This window comes from Corythoichthys intestinalis, chromosome 1 (genome assembly GCF_030265065.1).
Source record: "Corythoichthys intestinalis isolate RoL2023-P3 chromosome 1, ASM3026506v1, whole genome shotgun sequence".
NCBI lineage: Eukaryota > Metazoa > Chordata > Actinopteri > Syngnathiformes > Syngnathidae > Corythoichthys > Corythoichthys intestinalis.
The window spans coordinates 7,938,728-7,966,705 of NC_080395.1; the positions used below are offsets into that span (position 1 = coordinate 7,938,728).

General features: G+C 40.1%; 1 protein-coding gene across 2 annotated transcripts; it reads right to left on the minus strand.

Moving 5' to 3' along the window:
- Window positions 1–1,432: 1,432 nt before the first annotated feature.
- On the minus strand, window positions 1,433–27,978 carry LOC130915107 (gastrula zinc finger protein XlCGF57.1-like). Of its 2 annotated transcripts, XM_057834862.1 has the most exons (4): window positions 27,846–27,978; window positions 27,450–27,572; window positions 12,521–12,785; window positions 1,433–3,317 (listed from the first exon to the last, which is right to left on the minus strand). In XM_057834862.1, exons 2-4 carry the CDS (start codon window positions 27,501–27,503, stop codon window positions 2,239–2,241), a joined length of 1,398 nt encoding a protein of 465 aa, XP_057690845.1. In that variant the 5' UTR covers window positions 27,504–27,572; window positions 27,846–27,978; the 3' UTR covers window positions 1,433–2,238. The 2 variants fall into 2 exon arrangements, with proteins under 2 accessions (XP_057690845.1, XP_057690834.1); XM_057834851.1 differs by lacking the exon at window positions 1,433–3,317 and having other exon boundaries at window positions 7,397–12,785.

A 27,978-nucleotide genomic window follows, 5' to 3' on the forward strand; every position in this document is an offset into this window, starting at 1 on the left:
AACAACAAGTGGGACACAATCGTGAAGTGGAACAACATTTACTGGATAATTTCAACTTTTTTAACAAAAAACTGAAAAGTGGGGCGTGCAATGTTATTCGGCCCCTTTACTTTCAGTGCAGCAAACTCACTCCAGAAGTTCAGTGAGGATCTCTGAATGATCCAATGTTGTCCTAAATGACCGATGATGATAAATAGAATCCACCTGTGTGTAATCAAGTCTCCGTATAAATGCACCTGCTCTGTGATAGTCACAGGGTTCTGTTTAAAGTGCAGAGAGCATTATGAAAACCAAGGAACACACCAGGCAGGTCCGAGATACTGTTGTGGAGAAGTTTAAAGCCGGATTTGGATACAAAAAGATTTCCCAAGCTTTAAACATCTCAAGGAGCACTGTGCAAGCCATCATATTGAAATGGAAGGAGCATCGGACCACTGCAAATCTACCAAGACCCGGCCGTCCTTCCAAACTTTCTTCTCAAACAAGGTGAAAACTGATCAGAGATGCAGCCAAGAGGCCCATGATCACTCTGGATGAACTGCAGAGATCTACAGCTGAGGTGGGAGAGTCTGTCCATAGGACAACAATCAGTCGTAAACTGCACAAATCTGGCCTTTATGGAAGAGTGGCAAGAACAAAGTCATTTCTCAAAAATATCCATAAAAAAGTCTCGTTTAAAGTTTGCCACAAGCCACCTGGGAGACACACAAAACATGTGGAAGAAGGTGCTCTGGTCAGATGAAACCAAAATTGAACTTTTTGGCCAAAATGCAAAACGATATGTTTGGTGTAAAAGCAACACAGCTCATCACCCTGAACACACCATCCCCACTGTCAAACATGGTGGTGGCAGCATCATGGTTTGGGCCTGCTTTTCTTCAGCAGGGACAGGGAAGATGGTTAAAATTGACGGGAAGATGGATGCAGCCAAATACAGGAACATTCTGGAAGAAAACCTGTTGGTATCTGCACAAGACCTGAGACTGGGACGGAGATTTATCTTCCAACAGGACAATGATCCAAAACAAAGCCAAATCTACAATGGAATGGTTAAAAAATAAACATATCCAGGTGTTAGAATGGCCAAGTCAAAGTCCAGACCTGAATCCAATCGAGAATCTGTGGAAAGAGCTGAAGACTGCTGTTCACAAACACTCTCCATCCAACCTCACTGAGCTCGAGCTGTTTTGCAAGGAAGAATGGGCAAGAATGTCAGTCTCTGGATGTGCAAAACTGATAGAAACATACCCCAAGCGACTTGCAGCTGTAATTGGAGCAAAAGGTGGCGCTACAAAGTATTAACGCAAGGGGGCCGAATAATATTGCACGCCCCACTTTTCAGTTTTTTATTTGTTAAAAAAGTTTAAATGATCCAATAAATTTTGTTCCACTTCACGATTGTGTCCCACTTGTTGTTGATTCTTGACAAAAAATTAAAATTTTATATCTTTATGTTTGAAGCTTGAAATGTGGCGAAAGGTTGCAAGGTTCAAGGGGGCCGAATACTTTTGCAAGGCACTGTATAAGAAAGACAGGGCTGATGGTAAAGGATAGCTTGTTGAAACAGGAGAATGTCATTGTCAGTCGCGTCGATAAAAAAGTTAAAGCTATGCTTAGGTCGGCTCGTAGCCTACCTACTTGGGCCACAGTCAGCTGTTTTTGTCAGTACGGAGAAAAAGTTACATATTCATCTGCTTGATGTGTGATGGCACGGTGTGGATTCTCTGTTAAGATTGTTCGGACAAAATATTCATTAAAAATGAATGAAAACTAAATACTAGTGAATATCTCATTATTATCATTTAAAATTTTTTAGTGACGAGTAAAAATAGATTATGACCGGATTTTTATGACCCTGTCAGTCAAAATGATAGACAACGAAAAAGTCTAGCGCAACCTCTGGGTCCAACATAAAATTCCAACCTCCTCCTCTTCCTCCAACTCTTTAAAAACTTAGATCTCCTCACTTGCGCTCGATTTATCGCTTATATCGCTGTTTGAATCATTGTTTGAAGGGCTTTGTAGGGCGGCCGTATGGAGCGCTTCCACCGCTGTTCTCGGTGTGATGTATCACTTCCGGGTTCGCCCCCTTTCAAGCTCGAACTTCGGAAACGTGATTATTTTGTCAAATATACAACATATAAATGATTTTTTCATGCTTTATTTGTTGAACAATGTTTAACTACTTTAAATTTTGAACCTATTTGGCATTTTATGAAATTACTTCACATTTGGTCTTTAAGAGAATGTTTTTACAGTACACGGTGCAAGTGGACGGTTTTTCCTTGTTGTGTTCAGGGGTAATAGTTTAACTCTCGCTTCCGGGAGAACCTTTAACTCGGTGTGTATGTGCATGTGTCTTGTCAACTCTCGCTTCCCACAAAATCTTTGATCGCAAAAAGGGCAGACAAAAGCCCTCCCTCTGGTGTGCGTTGTTAAATGTCCCTGCTGAGTAAACTTTTTACCACAAAACGTGCAGACAAAAGGCTTTTCTCCAGTGTGTGTTCTCATGTGTCTTTTTAAATCTTGCTGCGCACAAAATCTTTTATTGCAAAGAGAGCAGAAGAAAGGCTTCTCTCCAGTGTGTGTCCACGAGTGTCTATTCAACTGATGCTTCGTACAAAAGCTTTCATCGCAAAGAGAGCAGACAAAACGCTTCTCTCCAGTGTGTGTCCTCGTGTGTTTTGTTAACGATTGCTTCCTAGAAAATCTTTTATCGCAGAGAGAGCAGACAAAAGGCTTGACTCCAGTGTGTATTCTTATGTGTATGTTTAAAGATCCCTTCTGGGTGAATGCCTTACCACAAAATGTGCAGATAAAAGGCTTTCCTCTAGTGTGCGTATGCGTGTGTATAATTAAATATTCTTTGGTAGCAAATTTTTTATCGCAACGTGAGCAGGAAAAAGGTTCCCCCCCTGCACATTTTTTTGCGTCTCCTTTCAGTGCTGACTTGTTTAGGGATTTCAAAGCATTTTGCTGAAAGTCAACATCCTCCTCATCAGCGTTAAAGTCAGAAGAGCGTGACGTTATGGCGTCACTTTCTGAGAGTGGCCGTAAGAGGTCGTCCGGTGGCGATCGTCCCTCACCTTTTGTTGTCAGGTGTTGAAACAAGTTACTGCTCTCTTTACTTGGACCTTCATCTTCTTCACTCTTTACACTAACATTCATTGGAAACTGGATTTCCTCTTCCTGTGGTTCTTCTTTAATGCTGGAGGTCTCTGGCTCTGCCTCCTGTTTGATGTACGCCATATCAGACTCCTCCTGTTTAACGTGGGGGGGATCGTGCTTCTTCGGGTGAAGATTTTCCACTGTGATGTCTGCGGGACACAGAAGAAAACAAATCACGCTCTTGGGAAGGAACGGCTGATATTTCATTTCTCTTTAGGTTTTCCAGTAGTAATTTGATGATTTTGGCCAAATATTATGACAAGATATATATATTGTGGATTAATTAGTAATGCGATGTCATCTCACACTTCGTAGATTCCAGGCAGTGCAAAATTATTAAATATACTAGTGAAAAACTTTCCAAAGAAACCATTTAAATCCAAACACTGTAGGAAAATTATTATTCATGACATTAAATGAATAACATTATCCTATTAGCACATGTTGAATTTTGTCCATATTAGTAACACAAGCAGATTCATATTGTTTTCCTGAACAAATAGCAATAGATTTTTTAAGACTGTTGACCTCTTGGGCTTCAAGCCCACTTAAGCGCAAATGAACCACCTTGAAGCTTTCAGGCAATTGGCTGAAAAGCTTCATTGCTTCAATAGCAGTTCATATAGATATGGCTTTTCGAGACAAAACAAAAAGTACCGTATTTTTCAGACTATAAGTCGCAGTTCTTTTCATAGTTTGGCTGCGGATGCGACTTATACTCAGGAGCGACTTATGTGTGAAATTATTAACACATTATGATTAAAATTGCACCGATACCGATACCAGTATCGGCAGGGGGCGCCGATCCAGTCCGATGGTATCGGTATCGACGAGTACCAACATTTAGGGTCTCGATACCAACTACTAGCATCACTAGAACCCAAATGTCCTCCCCACGTGAGCTAACTTCCCAAATACCGATGCATAACATCTGTATGTCTTTGTCTCGAATTTACCAAACAAAATTAACTCCTTCGTCTTCAATTTTAAGGATGTAAAGTACAACGCTTTTGCACGATGTTACGCTGCTCATCTAACATGGCATTCACAAACGACTAGCATGCGTAAGCTAATGCCTGCTATTATAGCACCGATGGGATCAGAAAGGTTAAGCCCGTGGGAGACTAAGCCAACTCATGGTTTCATGATGAACAATGAGTGGCAAATTAAGAGCGCCGTACTTCAAACTTGTCCTGTTTATTAAAGTCGATTGTCATATGTGTTGTGCATTAATGAGCAGAAGTGACTTCTGTGGCCAGAAAACAAGCGGCGCAGCGCACACACTAGATATCATCAAATAGCAACCTAGATGTCCTACGTCAGATCCCATGCCAACTCTCGCGCGCACACACTAGATATAATCAAAAAGCAACCTAGATGTGCTACATTAGATCCCATGCCATGAGCTGCGTGAGCCCAGAGCGACATGTAGTCCATATACTACATTGATGAATTAGAAACCGCCATGACTGAATGGAAGTTAAGCAGGCCAAATCAATCCATACCAGTGACTATAGATAATGCAGCAAATACTGTTAATTAAGTACATGTTACAGATGGACTCGGATCACAAATAGGATGTTTTACTCATTATGGTAAATATAGCTGCTAAGAGAGCTGCAGCAATCAACAGTGTGCCCCACTTTACAAACAGTAAAGATTGTTCTCAGCACTTATATTCAAAATCTCTTCAGATCAGTAAGAAGTAAGCACATAAATATCATGCACTAAAATGCTTGTTTATATGAAGTTATTTTTGCTTGTTAGCAAATAAAAATAATAATAACAGTTGTATTTTTTGTTTCAGAGCATTAAATGTATTGAAATGTATCGAAAATCGTACCGAACCATGACTTAATTGTATCGTTGCATCCCTGATGCGTACACACACACAGTACTTTTGCACAGTACTGTATATTTTTATTATATTATGTATATACAGGATATACTGTATGTATATATTTTCCCCAAGTGAAAGCTTCCATGATCCTAATAAATTTAATAATAAAAAAAATATATATACAGTACTGTGCAAAAGTTTTAGGCAGGTGTCCCGCCTAAAACTTTTGCACAGTACTGTCTAGATATATGTGTATGTGTTTTTTTTTTTTTGCTAACAGAGTGGTATCGGAATGGTATCGGTATCGGCCGATACTGCACAGCCAGGTATCTGTATCGGGCCCAAAAAATGGTTTCTGTGCAACACTAATTATGATATCATTTCACATGTTATTTTGGTGTTTTGGAGTGACACTGATGGTTTGGTTAACTTGTTAGCATGTTCTTTATGCTATAGTTATCAGAATAACTTAATAGCTATGGCCACGTTTGCGTTCTGCCTTTGGCAATGTGTATTCATTATTTATAATGTATTATTATTGACCATGTTTATATTGAAATGCATGCTTTTAGTTTGTAGCGCTTTCACCCCCACTTGGGGCGCACTTGCACTTGTTTACGTGAAGAAGAGCGCTCCCACGCCAGAAGAAAACAGACAGCTATGTAGCTCTAAGTGAGCGGGCAAGTTAGCGAGAGAGAAACACAGCTGCGAACCTACGTTCATTGTTTATGCTTGTAAAATATTTCCACAGAGGCAACGCCTGTGTGTATCATATTTTCTGTTGTTGTGTTTTTTCCACCCACGATCGGACACTTAGAGTCAGTTGTGTGGTTGTTTGAATGATGCGCTAATGCTAGCAAATGCATGCTAACCGTTTGTGTCATGTCATTGCTGTAAAAGCACCTAATTATCATTTATTTACGTCAATACGAACCTGTTTGGTATCGAGGACGAAATTGATTCAGCTAATTATATGGACATCCAGCATCGTCATTTGGGAGTTTAGCCCGCTGGATAGCCAGGACCGAGCCATAGCGTCCTGATGAGGACAGTATATTCGCATTTCGTTGTTCATGCACTGTACACTTATTCAGCATTTTGTTCTCTATTGTATTTTTATATTGAATTGCCTTTCAAGATGACATGTCTGTTCTATGTGTTGGATTCATCATGTAAATTTCCCCCTACAATGCGATTTATACTCCGGTGCGACTTGTATATGTTTTTTTTCCTCTTCGTTGGGCATTTTATGGCTGGTGCGACTTATACTCAGGCGCGACTTGTAGTTCGAAAAATACGGTATTTAATAAAAAAAGGGTTGAAAAGCCTTTGCAAAATTGTAGCGGCAACTGTCTCAGATGTTGTACCTGAGAATAATAAACACTTTGTGTCCTCATTATGGCCGGAGTGGGACTCATTTTCAGCCCGGGAATTTCATGCCTCAGACTGGCCCGCTTTTATCATGATCATCACTGTTCGTGCCCTGGGGCTGGTATCCCGTCCCATTGCATAGAGATGACCAGGTGAGCTAGTTCCCTCCAGTACTGGCGGTTTTGTGCCAGGACATTTGCATCCTTCAATGTAACTCCATGTTGTTCGAGGTCATTCGCGATGGGGTCAAGCAATGAAGTGTGGGGCTTTACTCATAGTCGTCTCCAGCATGCCGCCTTTGGGTCAAACTTCAGGATGGATCTTGTCGCCTGGTCAGGAGGAAGACTGAGATCATGGCCAAGCCAGCGGATGCGGCGCTGTGCAGCCAGGCGGGATGTCCTGGGCTGATTTGTCCAGGCTCCCAGTGTTTCGTTGGAGACTGACCTTCTTGACGGGTCTGAGAGCCCTGCTGTCAAAGCAGTCTATTCTTGCGGCCAGTGTCTTGTTTAACGGCCATGTTTCAGAGCCATAGAGAAAAATAGAGAGTACGGCGGTGTTGTAAATTCTGAGCTTCATCTTCCGTGAGATGGCTTGGTGCTGCCAGAGTGGTTTCCAGAGAGACTGTAGGGCAGAAGCTGCCAGGGCTCTCCAGCGGAGAACCTCTGATTTAAGATCCTCGTTATCGGTCACTGTGGGCCCCAGGTAAACAAAGCTCTTCACAGGCTCTACAGTGTCATCAACAAGCAGGAGGGGCGGTTGATCAGGTCAGTCACTGACATGCATGAATTTGGTCTTGGTCCAGCTCACGTGGAGACCAAACTTTTCTGCCTCCTCGCTGTATATACTCAGAGCATCCCTCAGCTGGTTGTAGGAGGTGCTGAACAAGATGGTGTCGTCAGCGTACTCCTCTCAGTCAGTTGGTAGTTGCCAAGGGACACTCCGGGTACTCGCTCACAGACCCTGCATGTTGCTCTAACCTGTGCTGAGTGATCATCAGACACTAAATTCAACTCGTAGCATTTATTACTGCGACGCACAGATACAGTTAACTGTGAATCAGGGGTCTCCAAGTCCGGTCCTCGAGAGCCCCAATCCAGCTTGTTTTCCATGTCTCCCTCCTTTAACACACCTGTATCAAATGATCAGCTCATCAGCAAGCGCTTCAGGAGCCTGATAACGATCCTGATATTGATGAGCAAAGGTGACGTGTTACGTGCGGTACGCTACTCTCATATCAAATCACTCACACGTAACTGGGGTTGGGCATCGTTTGAAATTGAACGATTCCGATTCCAGGTTTCAATTCCGGTTCCGAATAATTTTCGATTCAGATTCTTTTAAGAGGCAGGGTCAAAAAAAAAAAAAAAAAAAAAAGGCAGGGTCAAAAAATCTCTAGTTTAAAAATGTATTAGTTAATATTAATGTCTTAACTTCGATTTTTTTTAATTATATGAAAATGTATGATTATTTATATGAATTTAAGATGTATTATTATTTATGATTATTTATTAATACAATCAATATTAAATTATAAATTATATGAACTTGTCACAGGGTTATTTTTAACCTGTATATCGGTCTTTGAACTCAAATGTGATGAAGTTTCTTTCCACAGGAGTGCACTTTCACAAAGACGTTTATTTTGCAAAAGCTCACGGAGAAAACATTTACTTAAATTCTTTTGCCATACATGTACCTTAGCTGGGAGCTACAACGAAGCATTAGTATAAATTCTTATATTGATTATAATTTGATGTAGATGAGGCAAACTAATATTTCCTGATTTGTAATTCCGATTCTGCTGTGTTTACAGACACATGCAATGTTCATGTTGTGACAATACCAGTTAGGCCAGTGAGTGGCGCTGTAGGAGTATGTACGTATAATGTGGAGAAGAAGAGATGGGAGCGTCTGGCTAGGATACTTTGTGATGTGATGCTATGTATTCACTGCTAAGAGTTCATTAAAAAAGTAATCAAATGCTTCATATAGCTGCTTCTTTCTAAATAAACAACAACAGATTCCAAAACAAAAATCCTTTTATTACTGTTGATTTTAATGGAGGCGTCTATTGCTTTAAGATTGCGGCTTTTTACCAACGCCAGTGAATCTGTCATTTTGCATCTATTGCTCTTTATATGTTCTAACGCCGTCGAGTGTCATTTTGCATCTAGTTCTATATACATGATATCGACTATAGCCAGATGTAATAATACGACTTATTCTCATACTATTGCTCGCATACTACTGCTTAATCTGGGGTCGGATCGTGGGAACAGCAGAAGACAGACGTAATGTATTTTTTTTACTTACCCGATTCTGATGGCACAGTGTGTCATCTACGTAGTACTCGGCTAGCTTTGCACCTGGGCTATATTCCATGAAGCAAATCGTGCATAATTGATGGTGCAGCCACCTTTGCATGATATGGTTGCATTGCAAATGTTTTACTGAGCTTATTGGTCTTTTTTTTGTTATAATCTTTAAGCACCGCCCCACCGTGACCATGTCTGTAATCAAGATGCAATGCACAAACACGCGCTTTTGTGGCTTTTTCTTTGGGGTTTTCGGCAGAATTTTTTTTCCTGCTCGGCGGTCAGGGCATTGAAATATGGAATCGAGCGTTTCCGGGAGAACTGGAGTGTTAGAACCGGGTCCCATCGGTGCTTAATGCTCGATGCCCAACCCTACACATAACACCACCAACTGTAGATCTGAACTTAATTACAAATGCATACATAAACATATATTAGCTGAAACAACTTACAGCTTTAGGTGGGCCAAAGCAGAACGAAGCTAACATTTACCCATGACAGAAGTCTGAGTCTGCTCAGTCATACAGACGACAGTCCAGCCAGACCCAACGCTACCAGCAGAGGGCAGCATATCTTCAATAATTAAACAAAATACTTTTGAAGTTTTTTGATAATTTAGGGGTACTTAAAGGGTTAATTTCGACTTACGCGGAAATCCGGATTACGTCGCCAGCGTAGGAACGGAACTTGTTCGTAACCTGGGGACTACCTGTAGGTGTATTTAATAATCAAATTATATAATTTTTGCATTTAAAAAATGCCACTAATCGTAAGTTAATTATGGACAGTATGTGATTGATCCCAATTAAAAAACTTCGCCCATTCTTCACATGATCACTATATTTCAACATGGCGATAATTCAGAAGTAAAATTGTGAAAAGCAATAAGCCGTAATTAACCCTTGAGAGTCGAAGGACGCGCCGGCGCGTCTTCAGCGCACCCTTTGAAGCACCCTCACGTTTTAATTACGTCACCCACATGCCGTTGGTTGGTCTCATTTTAAAGTGCGGAAGTTGCGGTTTACTCTCGTTGTTATTTGAAGTCAATCGACCAACTAAAACGTGAGATATTGTCATTTAAGTTTTATAGTTTTATTGTCCTCTCAAAAAAACATTAAAACGCTGCATGGATCATTTGTTTATGTCTATATTTCCATCATTTCTTGCCCTTTTTCAAAACGGAAGCTCCATGAAAAAAACACAAATCAAACGAACCCTTTCGAAGTCACAGTGGAAGCACAAAATGCGTTTTTTTTTTTTTTTTTAATATAAATATAACTGCCGTGCGAGGTTCCACCGAACGAGAGGGAGGAGTGTTCTGAAGCAGCGAGGGGGCGAGCGACGGCCGTTTGAAACGAGCGAGCGAGCGACTTTGTGTGACTTTGAGAATGAACGGAAAACTAAATTTAGCGCAAGCAATTGTGCTTTTTGATCAACTTGAGGAAGAGGATGGTCCAAATTCGTCATCATCGTCTTCTTCGGAAGAGTCCTTGAGTGAAGATAGTGACGGATTTGAACACGTGGGTGACGCCATCGACGAGCAGAGGTAAGCCAACTCACTTTTTTTTTAATGCTGAAAAAGTTTCTTTTGAAAGTTTCTTTTGATATTGCAAGACAAAGTTAATTTTGATGCAATATAAGTGTGTGTTTGTGTATATAATAATAAAATGTGCATATCAGATCAAAGTATAATGTGTGGTCTTCTTTCTATATGAAGATTAGGGATGTAGCACATATTCAGCTGTGGTATTCTTTCTATTGTCATACATATAGATTTCCATTATTATTTATTGCTGTATATATTTTTATTTTATACTTTATTATTTTCATAAATACTGACTTTTTTCTTCATGTACATTTATAGTGACAATGAAAGTAAAGTGAAATGAAAATGGAAGGGTGGAAAGAGGACCGACACCCCATGGAAGTGTGGGCTGTGTGATGTAGCCCTGTGTCTAATTCCAGAACGAAACTGCTTTTCGGAGTGGCATGCCTGAAAAAATTTTAACTTGTTTATTGTAAATATTTTTGAATATACTTTTTTCCCCAATGTTATATACATATTTTTTTCCCCACAATCAGTCTTCTCAATTTGTGTATATAAATGTGTGTTTAAGAAGCTTGATTGTGTGTACATAGTTTTCATCAGGTGACGGGCCGCAATACCTAAACTCATAAAGAGATGGCCTCTAAACACTTTTTGTGTTAGATGGTATATATTTTCACTGTTCTTCACTGTTCGGTCTGCTGTATATAACCTGTTTTGACTAGAGCATGTATACAGGCAAAAAACGCCTATGGCTATACCTGTTGTTTATGTTGAATTGTCAAATATAAGACTATTTATTCTAAATTTTTTTGGTTGAATGTTCATCCTAACATGTTGAATAAATATTACAAAGTTTCAAAACGGTTCGTTACGCATGTTTGGTTGTCAATTGGACATCAATATTAAAAATTTTGACAAAACGATTTTGGAATTTTTGGTCTTTTGGGGCCCAAAATGATGATTTACAATTGGTCAGTGAAGGAAACAACAGTTTGGACATGAAGTTCAAGGTGTCACAAAAAAAGGGACCAAACCAGGCCATCGTAACCAATTCTTTCTTTGAAATATAAAGGCAACTTCAAAGGCATGCAAAATCAGACAAAATAGGCCCAGACCTTAAAGGGTTAAATTAGGTGTGTATTTTGGCGTGATTGTTTAAATATTCCTTCCGGGTGTATCTTTTATCGCAAAGAGAGCAGGTGAAAGGCTTCTCTTCATTGTGTGTTCTTGTGTGCCTGTTTAAACTTCCCTTCTCAGTGAATCGTTTACCACAAGCTGTGCAGACAAAAGGGGTTTCTCCAGTGTGTGTTCGAGTGTGAGAATTTAGTAATATTTTCAGAGAGAATCGTTTTTGACAAACAGAGCAGGAAAATGGCTTTTCTCCAGTGTGTGTCATTTTGTGTTTGTTTAAACTTCCTTTCTCAGCGAATTGTTTACCACAAAAAGTGCATACAAAAGGCTTCTCCCCAGTGTGCGTCTTTGTGTGTTTGTTTAAACTTCCCTTCTCAGTGAATCGTTTACCACAAGCTGTGCAGACAAAAGGCTTTTCTCCAGTGTGTGTTCTTGTGTGAGAGTTTAGTAGTATTTTCAGAGAGAATCTTTTTTGGCAAACAGAGCAGGAAAATGGCTTTTCTCCAGTGTGTGTCATTGTGTGTTTATTTAAACTTCCCTTCTCGGCAAATTGTTTACCACAAAATGTGCAGACAAAGGGCTTCTCCCCGGTGTGTGTACGCATGTGTATTGTTATCTGCTGCTTACGACGAAATCTTTTATGGCAAAGAGAGCAGGCAAAAGGCTTCCCTCCATTGTGTGTTCTTATGTGAATGCTTAACTCTGCCTTTGTTAAGTATTTTTTATCACAAAGTGAGCAGACAAAACGCTTCTCTCCAGTGTGTGTTTTAATGTGACGGTTTAGTAGTGCTTTCCGCGAGAATCTTTTATGGCAAATTGCGCAGGGAAAAGGTTTTTCTCCAGTGTGTGTCATTGTATGTTTTTTTAAACTTCCCTTCTCAGCAAATCGTTTACCACAAGACGTGCAGACGAAAGGCTTCTCCCCGGTGTGTGTATGCATGTGTCTTTTTAAGTGATGTTTCCAAGAAAATGTTTTATCACAAAGTGAACAGGTAAAAGGTTTCCCAACCGCTTTTGTGTCTCTTTTCAATGACTTATTTAAGGATTTTGATGCATTTGGGTCAAAGTCTTTATCGTCTTCATCAGTGTTAAAATCAGAAGAGTGTGACGTTTCGACGTCACTGTCCGAGAGTGGTGCTAACAAACCGTCATGTTGCGATCGTCCCTCTCCTTTTGTTGTCAGGTGTTGAAATGAGCTGTCACTCAAAGGTTTCGGTCCTTCGTCGTCTTCACTCTTCACACTGACAGTCATTGGAAACTTGGGGATTTCATCTTCGTGTTCTTCTTTAATGCTGGGAGTCTCTGGCTCCGCCTCCTGTTTGATGCACGGTGTCTCCGACTCCTCCTGTTTAACGTGGAGGGGATCTTGTTTCTGAGGGTGAAGCTCTTTAATAGTGACGTCTGCAGGACACTGGAAATGAAAAAATATCACGTGATTTGCTAAATTCAAGCTTTGCTCAGTCTTCTGCCGTGATTTTCATGTTGTACCTTTTTTTACCAACACTAAGGCCCTATTCTGACTGGCAGCAAAAAATAAATAAAAATAATAACAATAAACGTTGAGAATGCTTTGAGGTGGCAACTGGTACCATCTGAGTGGGACAAGTCAGACTTCCCACCTTCCTCAAATGCAGCATTAGCACAAGTGGCCGAAGCACTCCTCTCTATAGAGGTTTTTCACGTGACGTCACCGCACTTCGGCCAAAAAGGCAACGTCCATCTTGGTCCTGACGCTGTGCTTGTCGCTTGTACACACGCCGTAGCTTTACAAGGCTACAGTGGGGCAAATAAGTATTTAGTCAACCACTAATTGTGCAAGTTCTCCCACTTGAAAATATTAGGGAGGCCTGTAATTGTCAACGTGGGTAAACCTCAACCATGAGAGACAGAATGTGGGGGGGGGGGAAAAAATGAAAATCACATTGTTTGATTTTTAAAGAACTTATTTGCAAATCATGGTGGAAAATAAGTATTTGGTCAATACCAAAAGTTCATCTCAATACTTTGTTATGTACCCTTTGTTGGAAATAACGGAGGCCAAACGTTTTCTCTAACTCTTCACAAGCTTTTCACATACTGTTGCTGGTATTTTGGCCCATTCCACCATGCAGATGTCCTCTAGAGCAGTGATTTTTTTGGGGCTGACATTGGGCAACACGGACTTTCAACTCCCTTCACAGACTTTCTATTGGGTTGAGATCTGGAGACTGGCTAGGCCACTCCAGGACCTTGAAATGCTTGTTACGAAGCCACTCCTTTGTTGCCCTGGCTGTGTGTTTGGGATCGTTGTCATGCTGAAAGATCCAGCCACGTCTCATCTTCAATGCCCTTGCTGATGAAAGGAGGTTTTTACTCAAAATCTTTCAATACATGGCCCCATTCATTCTTTCCTTTAAACAGATAGGTCGTCCTGGTCCCTTTGCAGAAAACAGCCCCAAAGCATGATGTTTCCAACCCCATGCTTAACAGTGTGTATGGTGTTCTTTGGATGCAATTCAGTATTCTTTCTCCTCCAAACACGAGAACCTGTTTCTACCAAAAAGTTCTATTTTGGTTTCATCTGACAATAACTCATTCTCCCAGTCCTCTTCTGGATCATCCAAATGCCATCTAGCGAACCTCAGACGGGCCTGGACGTGTACTTTCTTCAGCAGGGGGACACGTCTAGCAGTGCAGGATTTGAGTCCCTGGCGGCGCATTGTGTTACTGATAGTAGCCTTTGTTACTGTGGTCCCAGCTCTCTGTAGGTCATTCACTAGGTCCCCCCCCGTGTGGTTCTGGGATTTTTGCTCACCCTTCATGTTATCATTTTGACGCCACCGGGTGAGATCTTACATGGAGCCCCAGATCGAGGGAGATTATCAGTGGTCTTTTGTGTTTCTAATAATTGCTCCCACTGTTGATTTCTTTACACCAAGCGAAGAGTGAAGAGTTACAGAAAACGTTTGGCCTCTGTTATTGCCAACAAAGGGTACATAACAAAGTATTGAGATGAACTTTTGGTATTGACCAAATACTTATTTTCCACCATGATTTGCAAATAAGTTCTTTAAAAATCAAACTGTGATTTTCTTTGTTTTTTTCCACATTCTGTCTCTCATGGTTGAGGTTGACGCATGTTGACAATTACAGGCCTCTCTAATCTTTTCAAGTAGGAGAACTTGCACAGTTGGTGGTTGACGAAATACTTATTTGCCCCACTGTACGTTTAAACTTTTAAGCGGCGATCTCCTTTCAAATTAGATTCGCCGCAACAAAATATGAAATGGTGAACGACTGCGTAGCATTTGGCTCCACAAATGTGCAGGAGAATCCAAGAGTCTGCACTTTTACCGGATCCCCCCAAAAAATAAATAAATAAATTAAAAAAAAAAAAAAAAGAGGAGCGACTTGAAAAATGGCTGGCTGCCATCAAACGGGTAAACTTCTTCCAAAGATTTAAAAAATCTCTTGACCTGACACTTCATCATTCTTTGCGTCACACCTTATCAGAGCGGTCCAGCTTCAATTAGTAATAGCCGAAGACGGTATACACTTACTGTATGTCGGATTTAAGCTTGGATTTACTTACGACTGGATTTAACTACGAAAGCTGTACCGCATACAAACAGGAAGGATTGTCTCAGGAGTGATTTGTTCGAGGATTCAAGGTAAATGTTATATTTTTCGTACCATGCATGCGTGATTGAAGAATTTGTTCGAAGGAATTTTCTTCATTGTTTACACATGGAACTGACTAGCCTCATCGTTGGCAATATTTACACGAAATGAATGCTACCTGCACGTTTTCTTTGCTTTTAACCAAGAATCGAGACTGTTTTACGTCCATAACTATGAAGAATGCAGGGATTTAAGCATTTATTCACAAGAGTTTTCACCAGAAAGGTTCCTTTTACGCCGGCGGCCGCTAGCATCATTCGCTACCTTAGTAGCATGGTACTTCGTCAATATATGTAAAATAAACACTAACTCTACGGTTTCTTTGCTTTTAACCAAAAATCGAGACTGTTTTTCATCCATATCTATGAAGAATTCAGGGATTTAAGCATTTATTCACAAGAATTTTTGCCAGAAAAGCACCATTGACGACAGGCTGACGCTAGCCTTATTCGTTAACATAGTAGCATGTGGTGCCAAGAATCGAGACTGTTTTACGTCCATATCTATGAAGAAAGTTTGGTGAGGGTAAGTACTACATATGTTCATCAGGTAATTATATACAGTATGTCCGGGTCATCTAAATATGGGAGCTCGAAAGCTAAGATTATGTCCTGTCTCAATTTACAGCTGGTCATCGTTTTATTTTTTAGGAAATTTCCATTTTTGCGTGTAGGATACAACGCCACCAGAAGGTCTAAGATGTAGGAATGTTTACATCTGGGCGGAAACACGTCACGATTCACGTGACGGTGAAAAACCTCTATTGTGGTCGCTTTATAGACCCTACTCACATGACGTCACAACTACGCCTCCGCGCCATATTGTCCGTCAGCTCGTCGGGTTTAAGCATTACTGCTACGTAAATTCCTCCTATTATGGCGTTTTTCTACTCGTTAACATTAATAATCAAAATGGTGAAGGAGTGTGTGGCGGTTGGTTGCAATAACAGAGTAGATGGAGAGACTTGAAGTTCTACCGTATTCCGAGAGACCCGGAGAGGAGAGCAAGATGGACTGATGCAATTCGATGAGAAAACTGGGCACCAAACGATCACTACAGATTATGTAGTAGTCATTTTATATCTGGTAAGATGCATTTAATATATATTTAGAGGGTTTTGGGCTGACAACCACAATTAAGCTCATTGCGAGGCTAATCGCCGACAACATACAGTTTCAAATTCAAGATGCTTACTGTAAATTCCGGATTACAAGCCGCTACTTTTTTCCCTCATTTTGAATCCTGCGGCGTATGCGATGATGCGGCCAATTTATCAATTTTTCTAACGACCGCCAGGAGCGCTCGAGCATAAAATGCAAGCATAAGACACGTGGAATATGTGTGTCGAGGAAGACGCTAGTTGGCACTCTTACCCGTATTTTAAGTTGGTGCTTTGTGCACGAAAAAAAGTAGCAGACCCTCATCTTTGTGCATTCGTAGAATTAGCATAGCCTGGTACTCCAGACTCACCGCTGTTCCAGCAATTGAGCCTGGCCACCATTAAGCGGATAAAATTTTCAGAGCGGAGCAAGCCACAGCAGACAGACAGCGGAGTGGACCAATCAGCGACGGGCGGGACGAGGGAATTGCGCGTGGAAGTAAACATACGAGGAGAGCGGAGTTTATTCAACATGTTTGAAAAACACACGGAGAACAGTCTGGCCGTGCCAGGCAAGAATTAGCATACCCGCATCATGCTAGAAGAAATGGATATGATGTGCCGAGTTGAATTGAAGGCTTGGATGGCCAGCGGCGTCAGATCGTTTACAAAAGTGGTCGTATGCGAAGAGCAACTTTTGCAAAAGTCTGACAGCGTGGAGCAGCGTGAAAAAAAATCCACCATCACCAACGGGTTTCGAAAAGCCGGTCTGCTGCGTGATGAAGAGGACGACACGCTAAGGAGTGAGCTTGAGGAGTCAGCTAAGTGCCGTGTTGCTGGCGCTGTTTGGAAAGAAAAGTTAAGGTATTGTAACGATGACAAATAGTAACCCGTTAAGTTAGGTTGCAATTCTTTATTTTGGAAACTCGTCGAACAACACACGACTGCTGCCTCTAGCAGCCGACGCACACACACAGACACACCCGCAACAATAACGACAGCACGTCTCTTGCTCTTCCGCACCTCCCTTACCTGTAAGTCATGCGCTGTATCATAACCCGATTTGTTAAAATATGGTATTTAAACTTGGAAAACTGTGTATTTCTTTATAAATATTTCAGTTTAATATGTGGGCACACGCGGCTTATAGGCAGGAGAGGCTTATGTATGCACTAAATTCTTTTTCCCTTAAAAATGTACTGGGTGAGGCTTGTAATCCGGGGCGCTCAATGGTCCGGAATTTACGGTATTTCTTCCACCATCATTATTTTTTGAATAATATTTAGCTGGTACCAAGTGAAAGAAGTTACACAGGTGTGTCCAAACCTTTTGAAAAGGGGGCCAGATTTGGTGTGGTAAAAATGCGGGGGGCTACCTTGGCTGATTTACATAGAACAATATATTTAAACACATTTTAACAAGCCCTTCTGTGTGTCACATTTGCTTTATAATTTTTTTAATGCATAATTTTAACAATCTCGTCTTTGTGGCGTTCTCTTTCGACACTCGGGCTCTTGCGAAATACTGCTGCTGTGCTTCAAGATGCTATAGTTTCTTGCTGCATATCTTCCCTGTAATGTTGTCGTACATGTCAGCGTGTCTTGTTCGGTAATATCATTATTGCGTCACATCGAACTCTTTGAAAACAGCGACTGTCTCTTTGCAAATGAGGCAGACAGTTGTTGTGTGTTTTATTGAAGAAATAGTCCAATATCCACCTATCCTTGAAGCGTCGGCCATCGCAGTCAACTTTTTTTTAATTGATTGTCACCATTTTAGAAAACTGGAAGTAAAGGGTCAAACGGGGTAATGTTGCTTAGAGTGCTGCTCTTAAAGTTTTTCAAACTTTCGTGAGAATAGGCTGATTTCGTGTGGACAAGATAGTTGTAGATATCAGGGTAGCAGATGTCAGGTAGAGAGGGTGAAGACAGCGGGTCGAAAAATATCGAATTCGGCATCAAATATGGATCTGGCGAATGGATAGACTGAAGCTTTTCCACATAACGCCTTTTATGCAACGCATCCAATGAGTTTACAGCGTCTGAAAGCACCGGGGCTTCCATGAATTGCACTATAAATTGCACGACAAATTGAAACCATTGAGAATATGGATAAACACTGACGGACAATATGGTGGCCGGATACAGCGACATGTCATTCTGTGACGTTGGTGAGTAGAGTCTATACATTTAAAAAAATAGTCCTACAGAAATAAATAAATTACGGCAGTTTGGTGTGACAATGTTTTGGCCGCATGGGTATTTTGAACAACGATCTGCATTTTTTATTTATTTGACTATGTGTTTTATTCAGCAATGACTACTGAGCTAACACTGACAGTTAGCTTTATTATGTTTTAATTTTACACCCTCATCACTCTACAGCGCTGCGTTTTTACAGATTAAATAAAGCCTGTATGTAAGACACATTAGCCACGCATCAACAGTGGTCATAATCAATAGAAACCTAGCCCTCCGAAGGGCTAACATTACGTGATCGAGTGACAGTAACGTTATATTTATTAGCGCTGAGAAGTGTACTGCTTAAAGATGGCGGCTGTTTACGAATGCTGCTCAGACGCGGCCAAGTCTGTCATTTCGCTTCTAGTTCTAAATGCATGCTATATCTATGAGACGCCTCGGACATAACCTGCTACCACACTAGCATCATGCGGGCGTAGTTTTTAGCAACGTCGGCGTAGTTTGTGGCAGCTGTCGGCTGCAATAAGTTAAAAAAAAATTTTTTTTTTTTTAATTGCTTCTTCCTTTTATGAACGTGACGTAGTCCCGCATTAAAAGTAGTCCGGGCAAAACATGATGCTTAGAGTTGGCAAAATTAAACGATTCCTCGAGGTGAATAAAATTACTCGGATCCCTTTTTAAACTCGAGTTACTCAAGTTGCGCGAGTATTCGTTTCAGCTCTAATTCAAACATTCGTTTAGCTCAACAAATACACTGAATGGCAATATTTAGTCACAATATACAAACTATCAGAGGTCTCGTACGTTGTGAAGCCAGCACTCAAATGACTGTGATGCACAATGGATGGACCAGTAAACAGGGACCTACGGCGTCAGTCGAGGGACAAAACACACTAACTGGCTTGATTTCTGAGTAATTTAAAACTCGCCATTGACACCTTGTGGTGTATTTCAATCACTACCTTACGTAGTTAAAGACACTGTGGAAGAACGGCAGGGATCCCCATGTGACGTCACCGCCCGGCGACGTCAACAATGGCGAGCTACTAGTTTATTTTTTGATTGAAAATTTTACAAATTTTATTAAAACGAAAACATTAAGAGGGGTTTTGATACAGTGGGGAGAACAAGTATTTGATACATTGCTGATTTTGCTGGTTTTCCCCACTTGCAAGCCATGTAGAGGTCTGTAATTTGTATCATAAGTTCTCTTCAACTGTGAGGGACGGAATCTAATACAAAAAAACAGAAAATCACCTTGTATGATTTTTAAATAATAAATTTCCATTTATTTGCATGAAATAAGTATTTGATACATGACCAACTAGTAAATATTTCGGCTCTCAGTTCTTTTTTAAGAACCCCTCCTGATCTCCACTCATTACCGGAAGTAACTGCACCTGTTTGAACTTGTTACCTGTATAAAAGACATCTGTTCACATGCTCAAACAAACAAACAAACTCCAACCTCTCCACAATGGCCAAGACCAAAGAGCTGTGAAAGGACATCAGGGATAAAATAATAAACCTGCACAAGGCTGGGAGCTTTGCAAGTGGGAAAACCAGCAAAATCGGCACTGTATCAAATACTTGTTCTCCCCACTGTATAAAATTACTATAACTTGTACTAACATTTATCTTTTAAGAACTACAAGTCTTTCTATCCGTGGATCCCTTTAATAGAAAGAATGTTAATGCCATCTTGTGGATTTATTGTTATAATAAACAAATACAGTACTTATGTACAGTATGTTGAATGTATATATCCGTCTTGTGTCTAATCTTTCCATTCCAACAATAATTTAAAGAAAAATATGGCATATTTTACTGACACACATCATTCATCAAGTCTTTCACTGCCATTGATGATGATCGATAGAATTGTTAACTCATTGGCTGCCATTGACATCCTCGTTTGAAGTGGGAGGAATGGCAGCGAATGAACGAAACTGCCAACCTCCCACTTCAAATGGACTGGACGTATACTAGTGACGAACTCATTGAACTTCACAGTAGATGGATGAATTGAATGATTGTTTTTTTTTTTTACTCTACAATTTCCTTGAATGATTTCCTGACCCGTGTATCGATAATTGTTGTATCGCCATATCGTGAAATTGTTATGTGAGCTTTGTATGTCAAGTCAGATATGGGAATTTTGCTCTACAGTCACATTCACTGATCTCGGTCAAATCAAAGCAAGTCTGATATTACATAAAAAGTAGGGTAAGTTTGATTTTTGCCTCAACTAGCTATCAGTACGCTAAACCACGCTAGGCATATGGGAAACGTAGTTTTGAACAGCTACGTTGGGAAACATGCTGGTTGAATAGTTTGTCAGTTTATTTCGGTTATTGTTTATGTGCAATCTAGAACATTGAATGAGAATATCAATTGAATGGGAATAACAATTTGTCAAGGACAATTGTCGTGATAGTAATTTATAAGCCTACTGTGTGTATGTGTATTGACTGGACTACATTTCCATGGGTCTGCATCAGGGGTCGCGTTAACCGAATATTTTCCGTCGCTGACCGATTTTTAAAAACGGTGACGGAAAAAACTGAAGTCCATCCGTCATTTTGACAGGTTGCAATTCACACCCCAGACCACAGGGTGACGAGTGAGCATATTAATTAGCTATTGTCTCTCTTGATGCATGACGTCGTTGGCCTTACTTTGAAAAATGTCAAGGCAACTGAGTGTCCGAAGTTTCTTCAAAAAGCCCCAAAACGACGATGGTGTTGATAAAAGAGGTGAAAAAACAGGGACTGCACAAGCGGGCACGCAATTCAAGTCCATGCGCACCAGGAGAAAGGTTTGAGACTCCGTTCAGGCCACAGCAGGTGAACTGTTAATTTCATTGTTCCATATGTAGCCTTCCTACTGGGGCCACAGTCAGCTGTTTTTGTCACTGCGGAGAAAAAGTTACATATTCATCTGCTTGATGTGTGATGGCACGGTGTGGATTCTCTGTTAAACTTGTTCGGACAGAATATTAATTTAAAATGAATGAAAACTAAATACTATTGAATATGTTGAAGCGGTATGCAATGTTAAGAGTCTTGTTAGCTCGAATCGCTGTGTCCATCGGACAATCGGTGGAAGCAGATATGCAAACTGGTTCATTCTTCTTAAATTTGCTCTAAACATGGTCTATTGCAGTGCAAGGTAGTTTTTAGAGTACATTACACCAACGCTCGTCTTGCAAAAATTTACCCCACTACCACTGACAGCTGCTATAGAGCCTACCCACGTACCACGTGCTCGCTGTATGGTTCCGCCCACTTGTCCGTCAAAACATAGTGTTAACCTGTTACGGCTACGTACATTTCTCCTATTTACGGAGTGTTTTTCTGCTCCTTAACATTAATAATCAAAATGGTGAAGGCGTGTGTGGCTGTTGGTTGCACTAACAGAGAAGATGGAAGGAGAGACTTGAAGTTTTACCGTATTCCGAGGGATCCAAAGAGGAGAGCGAAATGGACGGCTGCAATTCGACGTGAAAACTGGACACCAAAAAAATCACCACAGACTATGTAGTAGTCATTTTATATCCGGTAAGATGCATTTAATATATATTTAGAGGGTTTTGGCCTGACAACCACAATTAAGATCATTGCTAGGCTAATCGCCGACAACATACGACGTAGTACGACATAGTTTCAAATTCAAGATGTTTGTGACTTCCCTTTCTTCCACCATCGTTATTTTTTGAATAATATTTAGCTGGTACCAAGTGAAAGAAACTGGCCTCGTCTACGGGGCTGACAAATAACCACAATTAAGATCATTGCGAGGCTAATCGCCGACAACATACGACGTAGTACGACATAGTTTCAAATTCAAGATGTTTGTGACTTCCCTTTCTTCCACCATCGTTATTTTTTGAATAATATTTAGCTGGTACCAAGTGAAAGAAACTGGCCTCGTCTACGGGGCTGACAAATAACCACAATTAAGATCATTGCTAGGCTAATCGCCGACAACATACACGTATGTATGTCGTGAGAGTGCTATCGCTAAACCATATAAACATTAAAAGCCTTAACTCCATTGACAAACGACATGAAATACATTAGACTTGACAGTGGATGTTAGCAATAACAAAAGATTTTGAATTGAAAATTTCGTAACTCACCTTTCCAAGCACAAGATAGATTCCTGCCGAACGAGGACCTGTTTCACCCAACCAGCAACGAAGTATTATAAGCCTCCAAGCTCTTGAAGTTTTTCAAATTTTCGTGGGAATAGGCTGATTTTGTGTGGAAAAGATAATTGTAAATATCAGCGTAGCAGATGTCAGGCAGACAGGGCGAAGACAGTGGGTCGAAAAACATCGATTTGGGCATCAAATATGGATCTGGCGACTGTATAGAACGAAGCTTTTCCTCATAACGCCTTTTATGCAACAGATCCAGTGAGTTTGCGGCATCAGAAAGCACCGGGTCTTCCATGAAATGCATTTTAAATTCCGCCATCAATTGAAAACAATGCTAATACAGAGTCAAAATGACGGACAAGTGGGCGGAACCATACAGCGAGCACGTGGTACGTGGGTAGGCTCTATAGATGCAAACAATCACCCGCTAACCACACGCATATGTTCTGGACATGTCCTAACCTTGCTGGTTTTTGGCGCCAGATTTTTGACACTCTGGAAAACGTGACTGGCACAAACTTGGCAAACGATGCATGTATAGCACTTTTTGGCTGCCCTCCCCTATCTCCCACTCTATCCGCGCCAACACGGCATCTAATCGCTTTCACCACCTTATTAGCGAGACGTCTTATTTTGCATAAGTGGAAACATGCACTTCCTCCATCATTCATTAGTTGGCTCAAAGAGGTTCTGACTCATTTAAAGTTAGAAAAGATAAGACTCTCACTCTCCGGTAGGCCTGATCGTTTAAACATCGCCATCGCGATGTGCGCATGCGCAATAGTCCCATCGCAAGGACGTGCGATAGTTTTTTCATTTCATTTTTTTAAATCCACAAACGTTTGTTTTGAGGAAGGAGCGCGAAGGAGAGCGCACAGCCTCTCATCTCATTCCCTCCAACTCGCAGTCATCGGCTCCTCCCCCTCCCCTGCTACAGCGGAGTGGAGGGAGGAGGGGCCGAACAGCAGAGCGGAGGGAGGAGGGGCCGTTTTCAAAGTGAAAGCAAGCAACACGTTGAATAGGGAAGACTGTCTCCAAAAGGAGTTTTGGAAGTATTTTGGCTATCGACAAGAATATAAGGAACAAAAAACAGCCCTGTTGACAGTGCCTCGCCATGGTTGCCTCAACAAGAAGTAATCCGTCGAACATGTGGGACCATTTAAAACGCAGGTATCTATGCATTCCTGCTACGAGCTTCCCATCAGAGGCTTTTTAGTACAGGTGGGAACATTGTTACGTGCCAACGTTGTTGTCTCAAGCCTGCAATGGTGGATAAACTAGTAGTCTTGGCCAAAAACCTATGAGACCCAGTTGAGAATTGCTGAGCAAGGAAGGTGGACGATATGCAGACAAATACATAACACAGCTGCAGGAATGTCTTTTCTTCTTTTTATTCACGTGACAGCTATCAGGAAGGCAGGAAATTTGGGAGTTAAAATGGTTCTGTTATTCATCAGTTATTTGCTGTTATTCAGTTCAATTATTTACAAGTTCAATTGAGTTTCTGTTTCTTTTATATTTAAATTAATTGTAAATCGTATTTTTCAAATAACTATAGTACAGCTGCACATAAAGTTTTGATACTTAATATTTTTTAAATATTTTTACAACTTTGTTGCAGTTTTGCAGTTTTATATTGTTATATTTTGTGTAAACAACTCAGGGGACTAATGCACTTGCACTTTTATTTGACAGATTTAATATTTAAGTTCAAATATGTTGACAACTTTATTGTTTTACTGAGGTTTTTATTTATTGTTATAGTTTGTGAACAACTCTTATTTGTCATATTTAATATTTTTGTTCAACTATGTTTACAACTTTGTTGTTATTTTACTGAAGTTTTTATTTATTGTTATATTTTGTCAAAAACTTAGGGGACGAATGCACCTGCTCTTTTATTTGTCATTTAATGTATTTGCTGCTGTTGAAGTGTCAAATATTGTGTTCAATAAATTATCTATTTTGTGCAGACATTGCTTCCTGGATCCCTTCATAATAATACAGCAATCTTAATCATTCACAAATGAAACGGTATTATATGAATACACTGTGGTCACGGTGTGTCATGCAAAGTATTTCCAAACAGCTATTCAAGTCATCTAGTGAAAATTTCTTAAAAAAAAAAATAAAAATAAAAAATTATATATATATATATATTAGAGCAGGGCGGTAAACCGAAAATTTACCGTCACCGAAATTCTTAACGATGACCGACGTAATTTTGACCACGTCGGTAAATTCGGTAAATTAATAAAACAAGAAAATAGTCTTTTCATCCCGCTTTGATTCTGTGTTGTTCGTCTATGTTCATTCCCCTTTAAGAAAGCAGTGAATGTGCTTACGTAGGGAGTCACGTGATCACCAGGAAGCCAATCAAACAAAAGCCCGGTAAGCTAACGCTAGCAGCTAACGCTACAAGCAAAACGTGATGGAGTGTGGCTTAAGGGAGGTTCACCAAACTTTCAACCGACATTTAGTAGACTCTTGGTGGCATCCAGACGGGCTTTCACCCGCTGTCCTCCTTTGTTCTCACGATTTCCGGAGATGGTGCTTTCAGTGCTTTCTACTGGTAGCCAGGCTAACGCTAGCTAGCGGCTAACGCTACAAATGAACGTTATGGAGTCGGATAGAGGCTCTAACCTGGTCGAAACGGCTGAACTAAATGAGTGGATTGGGCACGGACTGCATCTAGCAATTAATATGTGGCGTTATTTTGTATCTGTCTGTGTGTGTGATTCCTCTGATAGCTTTTGTGATGGTAAAGAATTCTGCATAAAGTAAAATCCAACGGCGAAACTAATAATGACCGAGAAATGGCCCCAGCTATTTTTATTGTGCGTGCATTTATGAAAAAATGCACTGGGGGGGAAAAACCCCTTAAACCATAAAGTAAACACTTGTATTTAATAATTATATCACAGCAGCCATTAACAATAAGTTGTCTTTTTGAAGTGTACTGTTCAAGCTGCAAGTCATTTGTGTTACAATTACATGTTTGCACAGGCATATTGATTTTGACAATGTACATTGTTCAAGTCATACACGCTGTTATAAATGTTCATACTTGAATTCTTATTGCTTACAATACATTTTTATTAGGGCTGTCAAACGATTAAAATTTTTAATCGAGTTAATTACAGCCTAAAAATTAATTAATCGTAATTAATCGCAATTCAAACCATCTATATAATATGCCATATTTTTCTCTAAATTATTGTTGGAATGGAAAGATAAGACGCAAGATGGATATATATTTTCAACATGCGGTACATAAGGACTGTATTTGTTTATTATAACAATAAATCAGTTCTAAACCAGTTATAGAAATTTTATATTAAAACCCCTCTTAATGTTTTCGTTTTAATAAAATTTGTTAAATTTTCAATCAAAAAATAAACTAGTAGCCCGCCATTGTTGATGGCAATAATTACTTACACTATAAAATCAGTCGCACCCAAACGCCAGCAGAGGGCAGCAAAACTCCGCAAAACACAATTAACAGGTGGGCCTTTCACTCTAGTGACATTTAAATATGTCTGAGCTGGGCAAGTGCGTTAATTGCGTCAAATATTTTAACGTGATTAATTAAAAAAATTAACGCCAGTTAACGCGATAATTTTGACAGCCCTAATTTTTATAAATTTAATGTTTCGACTGCATGTACAATTGTTAAATACAGTATATCAAATTGAATGCTGGTAAATAAATCAACAAGAAATAGTTAATCTGTATTTCATGCATTGATTCAGATTTTCAAATTATATAACAGTCCGCTTGGGCGAATTTATCGTCATTTATCGTTATCGAGATAAATCTGCTCAATTTATCGTGATACATGTTTAAGGCCATATCGCCCAGCCCTAATATATATATATATATATATTTTTTTTTTACTATCGCAATATAATATCGCAATATATTGCACACCTCAAAAAATCGCAACAATAGTTTTTTCCAATATCGTTCAGGCCTACTCTCCGGTAGGGAAAATATTTTTCACGAAACCTGGCAGCCCTTTAGAGACTACCTGGATGGATTAATAATCTCCGCAGAATAGCAACCAGATGCCCTGCCCCACCCCCTCCCCTCTTAAATTCATTTTGAGGCTTGTTTTTTTCTTTTTTTCTCTCTCTCTCTCTTTTTTCTCTCTCTCCATAGCATTCAAGCCTACCTACTGTGCTACGGTATGCTCGAATGGTGCGTTTTGTTTTCCTTGAATTTTATTAATTTTCTTTTAAAATTTCCATTACTATTATTTTGTTTTTGTGTGTGTGGGTATGTGTGTGCGTATGTGTGGTTTGTGTAAAATAGATGAGGACTTGCTCATGATACAGCCAAACAACTCCTGTTTTTTGTTTTTTTTCTCTCTCATGGAAAAAACAAAGTGTTGTTATCAACCTATCCTTTGTTAATATTATTATTATTTTTCTTTTTTTTTCTCCTATCTACATCAAATGTGCCATGAAAAAGACTATCTGATCTGTTATCTCAGATGTGGCGGAGAACTACTAAATCATGTCAATGTATTCCAAAGCTCAAATAAAAAGATGTATACAAATGGACACACAAGTACGGAAGGTGAATTATGCCAAACAAAGGGTCACCACAATGTCAGTATGATCATTTTTTTTTTTTAAGTGACGGGTAAAAATTGCTTATGACCGGATTTTTATGACCCTGTCAGTCAAAATGACAGACAACGAAAAAGTCTAGCGCAACCTCTGGTCTGCATTATATATATTTTAGTCTTTATTTATTTATTTTCAAACTGCATTTTTCCATCCAGAGTGAGGGGGCACACTTTAAATATATTAAAGTGATAGAACCATCTTTGAGTGAACTTCGAGTAAAATTCCAAGTATCTTGAGGCCAGGCTGAGTGTCTTCTTTTTTGGAAATCAAACTATGGTCACCCTAATAAAAAGTCAAACAACTGATGTCGTGATCTTACCCTCATTTTGTGTTTCAGTCGCTCGTCGTGGCCTGGATTTCCTCTCCTCGTCATCCACGTCTCTACTCTTTGGCTTGATGTTTTTGATTACGTTGGCCTTCCTCAGTCGTATTTTGTCACATTCTTTAAGACAAGTCGAAAAGCGTGTCATGTAATGAAATGTAATCACTCTAATGTTAACCGACCAAACTCTGCCCCGCTTATAACAAAATTTACTCATCAGAAGTGGCATTAAGCTAAAGCAATCGAAATGCGTTCAAGTGTCTTGGCTAGCGAGCTAAGCTAAACAAAACAAAATTATGTAAGCCTAGAATGCGCCAACATTAAGCAAAACGACTTCCGCTAAGCTTTAAGATGGGACGTTTTAGTCCACCAAATTCTTACTTCGGTACTTACCCGATGAGAATACTTTGAAGGAGCTCGTTTGGTTAGGAGAAGGGGACACAAAAGAACGGCGGAAAGTCCCGGATAGGTCAAGCGAGAGTACTTCCGGAGCAGTGGATCACTGAAAAAAAACGTCATCGGTACG